This window comes from Pangasianodon hypophthalmus, chromosome 6 (genome assembly GCF_027358585.1).
Source record: "Pangasianodon hypophthalmus isolate fPanHyp1 chromosome 6, fPanHyp1.pri, whole genome shotgun sequence".
NCBI classification, from domain to species: domain Eukaryota; kingdom Metazoa; phylum Chordata; class Actinopteri; order Siluriformes; family Pangasiidae; genus Pangasianodon; species Pangasianodon hypophthalmus.
The window spans coordinates 30,445,976-30,460,975 of record NC_069715.1 but is presented as its reverse complement, the minus strand read 5'-3'; the positions used below and the strand labels follow the sequence as shown (position 1 = coordinate 30,460,975).

Here is a 15,000-nt window from a genome sequence, read left to right as displayed (position 1 = left end):
GGTTATGATGTAATGTATTGGGAGGAGTTTTGGTTATGATGTAATGTATTGGGAGGAGTTTCGGTTATGATGTAATGCATTGGGAGGGGTTTCGGTTATGATGTAATGTACTGGGAGGGGTTTTGGTTATGATGTAATGTATTGGGAGGAGTTTTGGTTATGATGTAATGTATTGGGAGGGGTTTCGGTTATGATGTATCAGGAGGGTTTGCATGTTTGCAGTTATGATGTACTGGGCGGAGTTTAGGTCATGACAATGTTCCAGGACGGGTTTCAGTAATGACACAGTAATAGGAAGGTTTTGGTTGTTTGCAGATGACCAGCACTACTAGGTGTAAACAGGATGTCTATGTCTGGTGTGTGTGTGTGTGTGTGTGTGTGTGTGTGTGTGTGTGTGTGTGTGCATGATTGACTTCTCACTTTTAAAAAAAGTGTCACGAGGGTCTTCTCTCAGCATCTCTGCCCCGTGGTGTGCAGCTCGTGCTTTGTCCAGAGGCAGGGCTACGTGACTAGCAGCCGTCTGAGGAATGTGACTGACATCACTCATCTTCAGGGAGGACTCGACTAACACACACACACACACACACACACACACAGAGGTCTGAGAATAGCTAGCAACTCTAAGGTACTGTAATTTACATCTACAGCTTAACAAAGTTTACTTATTTAACTTAAAATAAAACTTTATGGTAAACCCAGTAAATAAAGACATTAAGTCTATTAAGATCACATAATGAAGTTTTATTTTTCTGAATATATTCTCCAAGATTCTCGAGTGTTCTTCAATCCTTCATGCTTTCTGTCGCTGTATTTCTATCTCAACAGGCAAAATAATATGATCAAGTGCTACTTTATAAGCTACCGATTTTTTTCTGGTTTAAAGACGAGTGTTTTTGTTTAGTCTAGACGCTAATCAAAAACCCCGTCTTGGATGCTTTTATTCAAGAAAAATCTGGCAACCTCAGAGACCTTGTTGTAGCAATTAATGCGGATCAAAGATCACTCTGGAGACGCCATTAGACTTTATTCTTTCCAGAATTAAGCCGAGCAGTTGTCTGCAAACAAAAGCTGCCCAACTCTTCAGAAGGGTGCTCTTATATCCATTTTCATGAAAAAACTTCCACATCCTGCTTTTCACAAGACCCAATGTTGCCATATATGCTTATGTTATGGTTTAAAGAAGCCTTACTCACTTAAATTTACAGCTTGATTCTGCTCTCACTGTGCAGTCGTCACCTTTGAATCCATAAATAAAACATGGACCTTGATTGTTCATGACTGTTGTATTGTTTATTAATCCAGGATAATAATAATAATAAATTTTATTTATAATGCGCCTTTCTTACACTCAGGATGATGATTGGCTTTAAAGAATGTACAGACCATTTTATGTTTAAAATAAACACAGAATAATGTGGATTATTTAAAGCAATTACTCCTCTTATACCACAGCAATATTTCCAATGATTACAATTATTAAGGAACGACACGTTGTTTAAAACAAGTTCGTTCCTGTTCTCAGTTACGTCTAAGTTACGTCTCTCTCTCTCCCTCTCTCTCTCCCTCTCTCTCTCCCTCTCTCTCTCCCTCTCTCTCTCTCTCTCTCTCTCTCCCTCTCTCTCTCTCTCTCTCGAAGTTAATAAGACAAAAATAAAACTTGTCATGTTTCTGAGAAAGCGAAACGCGAAAAACTCCTCTGTCCTGAACATGTCGGAAAACTTGCTGACTGTGAGAAAGCGCTGACACTGGAGACTCCTTCCATAAATGCTAAATAAACATCTCCTCACAGAACAATTACACACTTCTCTTTGGTAAACAACACATTTTTAAAATCTGTTCATCATTAGCTAACCTGTGAATGAGCTGCTGCTATAGAAATGATAATGTACCAAACCTGACTTATGATTTAATCACGTTACACACACTAACTCCCTTTATTTCTGCTCAACATCACAAACTTCAAAACCATGTCACATTCTTCTGGACTTCTAATTATACACTCCTGTTCACAATCTCTCACAAACACACACACACACACACAAACACACTCTCTCTTATCGTGAAGTCTCACACCTAATGGTTTCCCTAGCGACGCTTCAAAGGTTTTTTTTTTATATCCTCTGTTGTGTTTGTTTTTTTCCTTGTTTTGTACTCGTTACGCCTGATTGCTAATCATCTGAAGTCTTTAAATACAGAAATCAAACTTTTAATAAAGAAAACCTGCAGTTGCACCTCTGACACATGAGTCTAATTTAAAAAGAATTAAAACACACCCCACAGATACACACACACACATCAGAAACACACACACACATCAGAAACACACACACATACACACGACATGCACAAGACAGTCACACACACACACACACCACAGATACACACACACATCAGAAACACACACACACACACACACATCAGAAACACACACACACATCAGAAACACACAAACCAGACACACACACACGACATGCACAAGACAGTCACACACATACCCCACAGATACACACACACACATCAGAATCACACACACACATCAGAAACACACAAAGCAGACACACACACACACACACACACATCAGAAACACACACACCACAGATACACACAGACATCAGAAACACACACACATCAGAAACACACATACCAGAGACACACATCAGAAACACACACACACACACCAGAAACACACACACACCACAGATACACACACACATCAGAAACACACATACCAGAGACACACACACACACACATCAGAAAAACACACACACACACCACAGATACACACACACACACATCAGAAACACACATACCAGAAACACACACGACAGACACACACACACACACACACACACACACACATCAGACACACACACACACACATACACACATCAGGATTAAACACTTGCCTACAATTTTAGTTGTTGTTTTATTTGTTTTAATTTCTTTTTGATTAACTGATTGTCAACAATAAATATTTCACATATTATCTTTAACACATACAGTATTTTAAACTACTTTAAAAAGAATTTATAAAAAATCCTGGACTTCTTTAAAAGGTGTTTAAAAGTGAGACCAGCCTGCATTCAATGCTAAACAAAACAAAACACACAACTTTTGCACTCAACTGTATCGTAAGTATTCAGTCGAGTGCAAAAGTTGTGTGTTTTGTTTTGTTACAGGATAAAACATCACATTTTTAATCTCTGCTTCATTTCAGGAGATAAATTGTGAAATAAAGGAACCAAACGTTTGAACCACTCTGTAAATTATTGTTTTAGACACTGATTTTGCAATATTAGTAAAATGTGTTGTTACACCTTCATGTTCCCAAATGAATAAAAAAAAAACAAAAAAAACACTTCAAACAGCAGCAAAGACAAATTTAAATAATTTCAGCTTGTTATTTTAATTGTTTAACTGTGTAGTGAATTATTTACAGAAACACAGGATGTATTGTGGACTTTATATCTTATGTTGATATGAACACTCTTTCTGAATTAGGTGTGTGTGTGTGTGAACATGTTAGGTTGACTTGGGTGTGTGTGTGTGTGTGCAACAGTGTGTAAACTATTCTCACAGCAACGAGTTAAAAAAAAAGGACAAAAATAGTAAAAACATAAATCATAAATCATAAAAATTCCAAACTGAAACATTAAGAAGCTCCTCTTTAAACCACTCAGATGCCTGTAAGCAGATACTTCAGCTAAATATACTACCTCACACACACTCACACACACACAGACACACACACACACACACACACACACACACACACACACATACTGGTTTTTAAGTCTTACGAGGACTTTGCCGGCCAAACCAGTTGAAACGTGGTTTAAGGGGACCCACCTTTCCCTTTGTGCTACAGCAATGCCGTAAACATCAAAAAATTTGGTTTTTTTTTAGCAAGACAAATTTCACTTCAGATTTCTTCTACGCAAAATTAAACTCTTAAACACAAGACCTGACATTATGGTTGCATATAAGGACCGTCTGAGAAGCTCCCGCCTCCGACAGAATTGGTACTTATAAGGTCACACCGCTTTATCGGGACATCAGTTTAACAATACACAAAAAAAGACTTTACACTGTATTAGAAGGACAGGCATGTTTTATTGGTACTCGACTTAACACAAACACAAACATGACCGCATGGTGATTTACCGGGTCATCTGTGACTTAACAGAACAAGTCCTTCTATACAACAATTACAGAACATTAAGCAACTCAGGTTAGGGATACTACAACTGAGCACTTAAAAAACATAACTGTTAACTGTTAACATAATTTTTAACTCTGTTAAATACAGTCCCCTCTGAAAAGCAAGTTCAATTATATTGTTTTTCCTATACCTAGACATCTGGGTTTAAGATCAAATGACGAATATAAAACGATAGCTCAGAATTTTAGCTTTTTTTCCTGATATTTACATTTTTTAAACATTTTATTTTCAAGTGATGAAGTATGTTGGAACATGTGACTGGTGTTTCTTGTTGCCCAGGTGTATCCTGTTAAATTGATTGTTTAAAGAATTAGTAGCTATGAACAGCTACTCTTGTTTTGAGCGATGTATATGGGATGTATGTATGCTGGCTTGATACAGTTATTGCAAGCAAGGGATATGAACCAAATATTAAGTGTTGTTTAATTTACTTTAAGAGAATTTGTGCCTATACCAAAGGTGCCATGTTTTAAGCTGTGTAACACAGATATAAAAATCAGGAAATGAAAGCTGAAATTCTAAACCATCATCTCATATTCATCTTTTGACCTCAAACCCAAACATCTTCAGCATATAGCAAAAACAGACTAACTGAGCTTGCTTTCTGTTACTTTCAGAGGAACCTTTATGTAGCATCCCATCACGATTTTCAATTACATTGGGATTTCCTTTTAAAAGTTATTCCCCTGTTTCGAACAAAATCTCGTATATTTTGTGCTGTACGGCCTGCCAGCACAGGATCCTCAGCAGCCTTGCACTGCAGACACTCTGCCATTGTGGCCAGTTTTCCTGTGGTTATATGAGACTTGAAGTGTTTCATGACAGCCATGACCTCACGTTTAGACCACTGTGTTCGTACCGTCTTTCTAGACCTCTTTCTAGTGTGTTCAGTCTCTGCTACAGTATTGTCCTGCACCACTGCTAAACAAACAAACAAATAAAAAACCTATTAGTTTCAGAAAAAACTCTGAATGCTGAGATGTCTAGATATTGGGGGCTTTTGTTAGTGGTCAAATATCCAAAAAGCTTGCTGTTATATGAAACATAGACATGGGTATACACCAAGCAGCCATAACATTAAAACCAGGTGCCTAATATTGTGTAGGTTCTTCTTGTGCCACCAAACAGCTCTGAGCTGTTGAGGCATGGACTCCACAAGACCTCTGAAGGTGTGCTGTGGTATCTGGCACCAAGACGTTAACAGCAGATCCTTTAAGTCCTGTAAGGGCCAGAAGGGCTAAGCTTCCATCCCCATGAGCATCAATGCACCTTGGGAGTCCATGACCCTGTCTCTGGTTCACCAGTTCTCCTTCCTTGGACCACTTTTGGTAGGTTCTAGCCACTGTATACTGGGAACAAGACCTGCTATGTTGGAGATGCTCTTACCCAGTAGTCTAGCCATCACAATTGTTGATATACTAAACTAAATCAAATTAGTTGATATACTAATATATCCCAACCCTCGACAAACGCCATCGTAGAGAAATAATCAATGTTATTCACTTCACCTTTCACTGGTTGTTATGTCTGATTGGTGTATACAACACGTATCAAAAGAATCAATTAGATTGTGATGTTTAAAATTGTGAACCTTATAGCCAGCTTATTGCACAGCAATAAAATTAAAACAGCAGGTGCTCTATGGGACATGGGCAAAGCATCTGTGTTTGAGACTAAACAAACAAGTATATAAATATGCACATCATACAACCATAAAGACTGGGAGATATGATGACATAGAGTTTTGTTTCAAATTAAAATAGGTTAAAAAAAAGATAATTATGAGTTATATGACTAAAACAAAACCACATATATAACTTAGAAAATACAACCAGAACATCCAGCTTTGGCTTCTTTTGGTGGGTGATCCTTCTGCATCGCTATAAGAAGAGATTACCACATTATTCAGCATACACAAACAGTGTGGACTGATCACGACCCAAACAATTGGGCATGTAACACATCAATATGTTAGAAAAACCTACCAATCTGCACTGGTGCACTCATAGACACATCCATATTCTCACTTTCAGTGCCATTCTCAGATTCACTTCCATCACTGCCATCAATGTTGATATGATCTTAAAAGCAGAAGCAAAAATGAATACTACAGTATATTTCAACAAGTCCCTGACTATGTTCCTTGAACATGATATTAAGTAACAGTCTTTACCAATCTGATTGCCTAATATTAGCCTAATTCTACATAGGACACATTAGGACACCACAGGACCTTTAAAACTGTTCCCCTTCTAAAATGCAGATGCATACCTTCAATTTCAATGTCATCAAGTGATTTGCCTTGAAGTTCAGGAAGAACCCCTTTTTCCATGGCCAGTAGGAGTTTTGATATTTTAGCTAGCTGAGTTGTTGCTTCTGGGAGCCTGTAGTATTCACGATGTACACGGATGTCATGTCCCAAGAAGTCTGCAACTTGATCCAATTCATTGTTTTTTAGGTTAAGAATTTGTGAGAGAGTGGCCACATGTTTACGCAAATGTGTTGACCTAAGATGTTCTGGATTTTGAGCACCACAGTGAGATGCATAGAGTCTCAGGCAGTCCTGGCCCCTGTAAGGGCTTTGGCAGTTGGGTCTGGCAAACAAGAAGGAATTGGAATCCAGTACCCCACATTCCTTTCTTTTACTGACCAAAAGTGTGAGTGCATCCACCATGTTTGGTGTAAGAAGCACAGCGACTTTCCTCCCCCTTTTACCCCTGATCTCAACCCTGCTGAAGTGGCTGCAAAGTTTCTGTTCAAATTTAGAAAGGCCCACTGCAACATCTTCATGAAGATGCGTGTTATCTCTTTCTTGGAAGCTTTTTGTCTGCATTTTGGAGACTTCCCCAGCACGTCTTCGATTAAAAAGAATTATTCTTGCAAGTGTGGTTTTAGCAAGTTCTGCATAGATTTGTGGCGATGGTGCCTTCTTCAAGTTTTCGGATGATGCATCTGCAATTGTTTCCAGGTGTTTATGAAGCAGCTGAACATCATGGGTAAATGGCAGCGTTAATGGCTTGTTAAATTTTGCTTCACTCAGTGAGTTTAAAGCATTGTGGGAGATGAGCTCTGACCACTTGCTGGTATACAGTTTTTTGAATGTTTCAGTTGACTTGATTTGCTCTTCATCCTCTGCCATTAAAGCTCTACAATGGATGATCGCACATACCTTTTGTAAGGTGTGCCCCAGTTTTAATGCTAGGCTAGGAGTTTGGTAGCAGTTCATTTCTTCATCATAGCCAGACACTGTTTTGACAGCTTGAACAACACTTGGAAAGTTGGCAGGTTTTACAGCTTCCTCAAGGCTGTGTATGTGAGAATTGCTGCGTAGAGTTAACAAAAATCTTCCAATTTCACGAAGCTTTTGTCGAATATATTCATATTTGGTAGAGTCATTTCCATGTTTATTGAAGAAAGACTGTGCTAGCTGAAGAATGCAGAAGTCATTGCGTACTACAGAGGCAACGTCATCTTCTTTCATTGCACTTAAAAGCTTCCAAACCCCAGGCGATATCTGGTGTGGGAATGTAGACTCTGCCAAGGCTGCCAAACCCAAAACCCTGGCCCTACCGTGGTGTTCATTTAGTTCTCCTGGCTTTAAAGAACATCTTCTTGCATGTCGCCATAGGTCTTTACGGACAAACATCGCTTTGCAGTACATGCAATGCACAAACTCTTTGGAATCGCAAATTCTGGTTGGTCTTCGTTTGACTTTGAGCATCCCAGTTCCTTTCTGTACAACATCGGAATTATGCTGATAGTTGCCCTTGTTTCTAAGGTTCTGCAGCAATACTTTACGTTCTTTTGAGTTCTTTGGCATTGACAGTGCTTTTGCAACTTCACCTTCTGCCATATGTGTTTTCAGATGACGAGAGATTTTTGACTGTGGTTTCCCACAAATATAACAGTAGTTTTTCTTATTTTCAGTACAAGAAATTACAGATGACTGAAGACACTCCTCAGCTCCATCCACTTTAGCCTTGCCCTCTGCCATTAATGATTCCTCAACATCTCCAAGTAAATCACTTCCACCAGCTCCCTCTCTTACTTCCAACAGTTGCTGGCTTGCAGATGTTCCAGTGACTGTTGTTGGCAGCATTAAACTGTCTGATGCACTGCCTAAAACTGCAACTTTTGATGTTCTGTAGGTCTCAGACACTTGCTTACCCTGAACTTTGCTTGAAAGATTATCTGAGGTTTGTGTATAGCTCGCTTCACTGTCATAATCTACATCAGTCAACTGCTCCTCATAAAGTAAACCAACTTCTTCTCTGGCCTTAACACACACTTTGCCCTTGCTTGCACCTTCAGGATTCAACATGGCAATCTGGGAATAAATAGCCTTTCGTTTCTCCATATTCAAGGGGCATTCTCCTTGTAACTCTACTGAACTCTCAGATTCACTGTCTGACTCTGACTTTGGCACATATTCTTCATCTGATAGTGATTCATCCTCACCAGTACTTACTCCCTAGTACCAGAAAACAAACGATCACTAGAAATTGCACTTGCAAATGACTAAAATTTATATAATGAATTATAAATGCACTCACCCATGATAATGACTCGCTCTCATTCTTTCTAAGTTTTACAAAGCAGGACTTGTGCCAAAAACAATTGCAGACTGCAAAAGAGAGAGAAGTAAATAAGTAAGAATGTAAGATTTCAATACAAATAAAACTAAAAACACCACAACTGTTGCCTTAACTCAATATAAAAAGATGAAGCTTAGAATTTTATTAATAATTTTCAAACCTTATGAATTTATGAGACCAGGACCACTGTCTGGAAACAATGGGCCAATTGGACAAACCATACCAGTTATAAATTAACTGCCATCTTAAATACTGTAAAGTACATTACTGACCTTTGCATCTCAGACCAATCCATTTGAGTGATGCTACAGGTCCAACACATGCTGCACATTTGTTCATGCTCGAAACAGTTGCGAGGACCATTTCATGTTTACAATTCTGTGAATAGAATTAATAAAACTCATTTGACATCACAACCAAAAATATTTGTCTAAAAGTAACTCTAGTGGAGGAATAACATGGAAAGCAAAATCCATTTATTTGATGTTAGATGATGTGCACTTTGGGCATTTTCACAACTCAAATACAAATACAGACAAAAAGAGCATGCCTGTTAGAGGTTTTAGTCTTGACTTTATATAACAAAAGCTGAGGTGACAAAATATTAAAACTGTATCTGGATATTCTAGATACTGCATCAGCATTCTCTTTCACACGTCTTCATTTTAATTCTGGATGTGTTTAAGTATGAGGCAATGGTGACAAAAAAGCAAAATGTACGTTTTTAAAACAAATCAAAAATGATCAAAATAACTGATAAATATAGGTTTTGATAGCAGAACATGTTGCTCACTAATGTGATATTCGACATACTGTATGAACGGCTTTGGTCATTACACATACAGTAGATATTTGAAATTATGCAACATGAAATAAATTATACAAATAATGAAGGAAATTATTGATGATGTATTCCATAGAAATTCATAAGCCAGAAATAATGTCTATCCAGCAAACTTACTTTTTCTGTTTTCTCACTTGGTGCTATTGTATCTTTTTCCTCAGGCCCAGATTGCTCCTTCACAATGGTAATCTGAAATATTAGACAACAAAATGTTAAGGTTACAGATTAACCAGGCTAGGATTATTTTCTGTTTAGTTTAGTGAAATTAGCAGGCAATGGGTATCCTTTTGGACATAATTAATCAGAAGATGATCTCAAAATTACCTTTTCTGTCTCCTTTCTTGGAACCTCAGACTCCATCTTGTCCTTTATAGTCGTCAGCACTGTTGTAACCTCAGTAATGGTTCCAGCTGTATTCTAAAAACAAAAATAACAAGAGATTTCTATGATGATAAACCAGCACCCAAGTCAGATCAATACACATTTACAGTGCACCACTCCCAGTGACTCTGAAGAAGCAGATAAATACCTAATAATGTATATGGTGTTCATGATATAGCTTCACAAAGTGAAGTCCCTCGAGACCATGTTTCTGTCAGATGCTTTACACACAGCTGCTGATGTGCATTTACTATCACATGTCTACAAGGTCCCTTTAATACCCAGTGTACTGATAAACCAGTGCTGTGTCACACACAAGCTGATGAACACAGAGTCATCATATAAATCAATACTGTCCTCATATACCATGTACTAGTCAAACACACTGACACACACTAATATTCCTCTGGTAGAGGATCCTTATAGCATAGTTCCTAAAGGTTCTCATTAGACACAGTGTTCTCATAAAACAGGTCTCAGCCATACACATCACATACACACACTAACTACATTCTTAATATAGTGCCTACAACTGCAGACACTTCTATCTCTGTGCTCAAGAAATGTTTCCAGTGCGAGGAGCAGCTCACAGACACACTTCACTATTACAGTGCACCAGTCCCAGTGACTTTAAACAGACAGTGTACTGTGATTAAAAACTCCCTCAAACTCCGCAAACTGCACAGAACAATTAGGGAGATAATTAATCAGATGATGATTTCTACAATTTACCTTTTCTGTCTCTCCTCCTGGAACATCAGTCTCCAACTTGTCCATCACAGACGTCAGCTCTGATGTAACCTCAGTGACGGCTCCAGCTATATTCTAAAAACAGACATCATAAAACATTTTTCTCATTTCACAATTGTTACACACACAGTATTCCCAAGAAGAATTTGGAATCAGCGATTTTCTGTAACAGTTGTGCTGGAAGTTTCCAACGAGTTTCAATCAACAAATTTTCAGTTCATCCACAGTAGCGCATCAGCAGTCTTCCATCATTGCATCTTTCAAATGCTCTATAGGGTTTAGGTCAGGGCTCTGGGAAGTGTTCATATGTGCACTGTATATACAGTATAGTAGGGAAGTGCACTGTATAGATGGTATACTATTTATACCCATATAATGGACATCCATCAGTGATAATGATGCCCCTAAAAACAGTGCTGTAGCTGATTAACTCATAACTGCACCCCACACACTGTAACGTGTGTGTCACTGCTGTACTCACGGTAGACCACATATATACTCAGTGCTGCTCCTATAATGGTCCCCTACTACTGAGGGATGAGAATATAACACACTGCACATAGTAAAAGGAATGAACTCTAGTCAGTAACTGTACATCTGTTAAATGCCAATTTAAGATAATGTATGTGGTGTTCATTATATAGCTTCACAAAGTGAAGTCCCTCGAGACCAGGTTTGTGTCAGATGCTTTACACACAGCTGCTGATGTGCATTTACTATCACATGTCTACAAGGTCCCATTAATACCCAGTGTACTGATAAACCAGTGCTGTGCCACACACAAGCTGATAGGGGGATCATTAATCAAAACATGATTTCTATAGTTTACCTTTTCTGTCTCTCCACCCGGAACATCAGTCTCCAACTTGTCCATCACAGACGTCAGCTCTGACGTAACCTCAGTGACGGCTCCAGCTATATTCTAAAAACAGACATCATAAAACATTTATTATTAATAAAACCAAATTTTCAATACTTATTATTCAAGCTTGTAAATTGGGTATAGAATTGTATATGTAGAATCAACAGGTTTTAATTCATTATATATTTCTGTAAATGACCTGTTCTGTTTGGTTGATGGCTGCCTGGGTATCTTCGGTCACAGGGGTAAAGGGGTCTGCCTCAGAAACAGCCTACAGAACAGGTTAAAGAGCAAGATGAAAGGCATGTATTAAAACTGGAGCACTGCTTGGTTTCAGCAGACCATGTTAGCCAACTTCCAATTCTTTCACTGACTACAGGATACCTGGTGCTGTGACAGAGACTGATTGTCTTTCACCCTCCTGGCCTCACTCAATGCCATAGTGCTGTTTTCCTCTGGTGGCAGTTGGTGTTCTTCAGCTACAATCTGTGAAGATTTGTTATGACAGTGTAAAATATTGGGAATATAATTAGATGATTGTAGCATGTAATGATTTGTAAGTTATATTTGTACCGGCATGTTTAAGCGTGGCCCAATAACACTGAATAGTTCAATCGTCAATACCTTATTTCTCCAAGGCAACTCAGAATTGCCATAATCGTATGTGATTTCTTCTCCAGGGTCGATGCTCCTAGTCGCAAATAAACACAGATGAGGCTTTCCCTCTACAGTGATTATTTTCATTTTGCTGTTTGGGCTGATGTGGTCATCATTGACAAGTCTCCCAAGGGAACCATCTTCTCTGGAAGCATCGACACTGAAGCATGATATAAGACAACACATAACATCTTGTGGCTGCACAGAAGACCTTTTCAAAACTTTATGCATTAGCATGATCTTACAGAAAACATTATATGAAGAACAATGCAATGTTATACATACCATAAGAGTCTTCCATTGAAACGGAATTCATACATGAATGCTTTCATGGCATCGTGATACAACTTCTGTCGTCGTTCACATTCAGCTTTGTTTATGAGTTGTCCTCTGTACTCCAAAAGAAAATCTCCCTTATCAAAATGAACACAACTGAATACTCCACGTCCTGTATGAGAAAGCACAACACCTGTTAGTCCAGTGTTTATTCAAGCCGAGCAGCACATCTGCAGTGTTCTCTAACGTCCTGATGCTCCTAAATAAGAATAATAATTTTTTAAACAAAAAAAACTAACAAAGAATGACATATTAAGACTTACCTATAAATGAATTTATATATTTCACATCAAATCCCTCCTTGTCTTTGGCAGCAGATGTGAAATATTCAGCCTCCTGTTTGGGATTGTCTCTCCTCCTCCTCCTCAGCTTCATCTCACACAGTCTGTACACCGGGCGCTGTGTGTCCACGCACAACTCATCCTTAGTACTTTAGTTCATTTAGTTTATACTTAGGTTTGAAGCCTTAAAACACTTTGGCCTGTATATAGGTTATTGTTATATAAATGTAAAGCCTGTGAGCCTACCGAGGGCTCCATCAGTGATGCTGAGGGATGTGCAGTTACTCTGCTGTGACGTCACCGCAGCACCAGCACACACAGCTGATAAACAAACCACACCACTCTCATTTATATACTATATATAAAAATATATAATAAACATATATATAATAAATATATATAGTTATTTAAAGGTGCGAACTAGCTTATTTACGAGGCGTGTAGAGACTGTCAGGGGTCAGAGAGTAAAACCCGCAGCTGCAGCATGATAAAATGTTAGTGTTAAATCGCGCGCCCCCGACGCGCGCCCCCGACACGCACTACAGCGGCGCGAGCTAACAGGAAGTGGTGCAGCCAAACTAAGCAACTGCAGCTAACTAACAGTTAATAGAGTTCGCTCCGGGATTAATAAAATAACACCGAAATAAACACTTCTCCAGTCTCCATGCTATTTGTTGTTTACCGGTTGTTGCTTGTGTTCAGCTAACGCAGGCCACTCGAAACCATTTGAGCTACAAACCATACACCCGCACTGTGTTCCGGAAGAGATGATTTAAAGATCAGCGATGTCGCACATTAGCATTAAATATCATTAGCAACGCTACCATGCTAATTTACCGATATTTCCCGTTTATATTAATTAAACCAAATTCACATAAACCATAACCTACACTTAAACTCATTCATTAAAAATACATTTGCCAAGTTTTTAAAGTAGAGAATTCTGTGATTATTATGGTAACTAGCAGGATTTTTAAGATATACTCATTAGACTAAACATGTACCCCATTCTCATGAGCATAATCTTTTATTTTTTAATCTGAATATGTATAAACTAAAGTAAACGTGCATTTTGCAATATAATCATATAAAGTACATTTAATAAAGTGTATAAAGTTAATTCTCATACCTGTTTTTTAAAGATTGACGTATTATGAGTTCCGCATGATGACGCGCTGCACATAGAGAAACTCCGCCCACAAACCGAGACACGTGACATGAATGACATCGGCCGCAGCCAATCAGAGCGCGAATTAGGCGAGTCAGCGGTAGCCAATCAGAAGGCTCAAATTTTGTGTAAGTGTGTAAGTTGGTGCAATACCAAGACCAGACTAAAGGGGGCGCTATATTAAATTCCGAGTTAACACTGTGTAAAGTCAGTTTCAGGGGTATGTGGTGTAAGTGGACTTCGACCGAAACTTTGAATTTTAGCTTCTCTTACTTAGATATATATAGATATATTAGAGGAATTATGGGGACACTGTCCCTGTCCTCATAATTCCAAATGTCCCCGTAGTGTCGGTACGTAAACAGGTCAAAAGTCCTCATAAGCCACAAAAACCAACGCACACACACAGACACACACACACACACACACACACACACACACAGACACACACACACAGGGTTTATTGTCTGTTAGGCATCTTCACTAATTTTCAATCAAGAAATTCTCTTAATTTCACAAATAAATGATGCATTTGTGTGTAAAACTTAAATAAAAACACTTTATTTACTGTGAACAGTCAAATGTCCCCACACACACACACACACACACACACTTAACACACACACACACACACACACACTTAACATACACATGTACACTCCCTCCCGCACATGTAAAAATATACATCTTTCTTTTTATAACCTAAACATGAGACAGACTAGAATTCAGAGGAACACGGACACACACACACACACACACACACACACAGACACACACACACATAAGCAAACATATCATTTGAGCTATTTTGGATTGCCAGCACGGCAGGGAATTGGAGTGTTGACAGAGGCGGCTATTCCAGTTCTGCAACCTTTCCAAAGCCACACACACACACACACACA

General features: G+C 38.6%; 2 protein-coding genes across 4 annotated transcripts in view; both read right to left on the bottom strand.

The window, feature by feature from the left end:
• b4galnt3b (beta-1,4-N-acetyl-galactosaminyl transferase 3b) overlaps nucleotides 1–15,000 on the bottom strand; it is a 49,994-nt gene that overhangs the window by 12,422 nt on the left and 22,572 nt on the right. The window contains exon 10 of the mRNA XM_034304987.2: nucleotides 421–564. Within this exon, the coding sequence (XP_034160878.2) occupies nucleotides 421–564 (144 nt within the window). The remainder of the gene's footprint in view (nucleotides 1–420; nucleotides 565–15,000) is intronic.
• On the bottom strand, nucleotides 3,249–14,397 carry LOC117599987 (uncharacterized). Of its 3 annotated transcripts, XM_053234881.1 has the most exons (17): nucleotides 14,060–14,135; nucleotides 13,177–13,251; nucleotides 12,913–13,048; nucleotides 12,599–12,761; nucleotides 12,281–12,473; nucleotides 12,041–12,142; nucleotides 11,856–11,927; nucleotides 11,624–11,716; nucleotides 10,777–10,869; nucleotides 9,988–10,080; nucleotides 9,781–9,852; nucleotides 9,092–9,197; nucleotides 8,778–8,848; nucleotides 6,496–8,695; nucleotides 6,210–6,305; nucleotides 6,057–6,104; nucleotides 3,249–5,145 (listed from the first exon to the last, which is right to left on the bottom strand). In XM_053234881.1, exons 2-17 carry the CDS (start codon nucleotides 13,186–13,188, stop codon nucleotides 4,874–4,876), a joined length of 3,822 nt encoding a protein of 1,273 aa, XP_053090856.1. In that variant the 5' UTR covers nucleotides 13,189–13,251; nucleotides 14,060–14,135; the 3' UTR covers nucleotides 3,249–4,873. The 3 variants fall into 3 exon arrangements, with proteins under 3 accessions (XP_053090856.1, XP_053090854.1, XP_053090855.1); XM_053234879.1 differs by lacking the exon at nucleotides 13,177–13,251 and having other exon boundaries at nucleotides 14,060–14,397; XM_053234880.1 differs by lacking the exon at nucleotides 13,177–13,251 and having other exon boundaries at nucleotides 3,249–5,142; nucleotides 14,060–14,397.

Coding starts and splice junctions, on each gene's coding strand:
- LOC117599987 (XM_053234879.1), bottom strand. CDS start 14,158: ATGTCATTCATGTCACGTGTCTCGGTTTGTGGGCGGAGTTTCTCTATG. Junction 12,474..12,598: donor TTCAATGGAAGACTCTTATG/GTATGTATAACA, acceptor ATCATGCTTCAG/TGTCGATGCTTCCAGAGAAG. Junction 5,146..6,056: donor AGCCAAAGCTGGATGTTCTG/GTTGTATTTTCT, acceptor TTGTTTGTTTAG/CAGTGGTGCAGGACAATACT.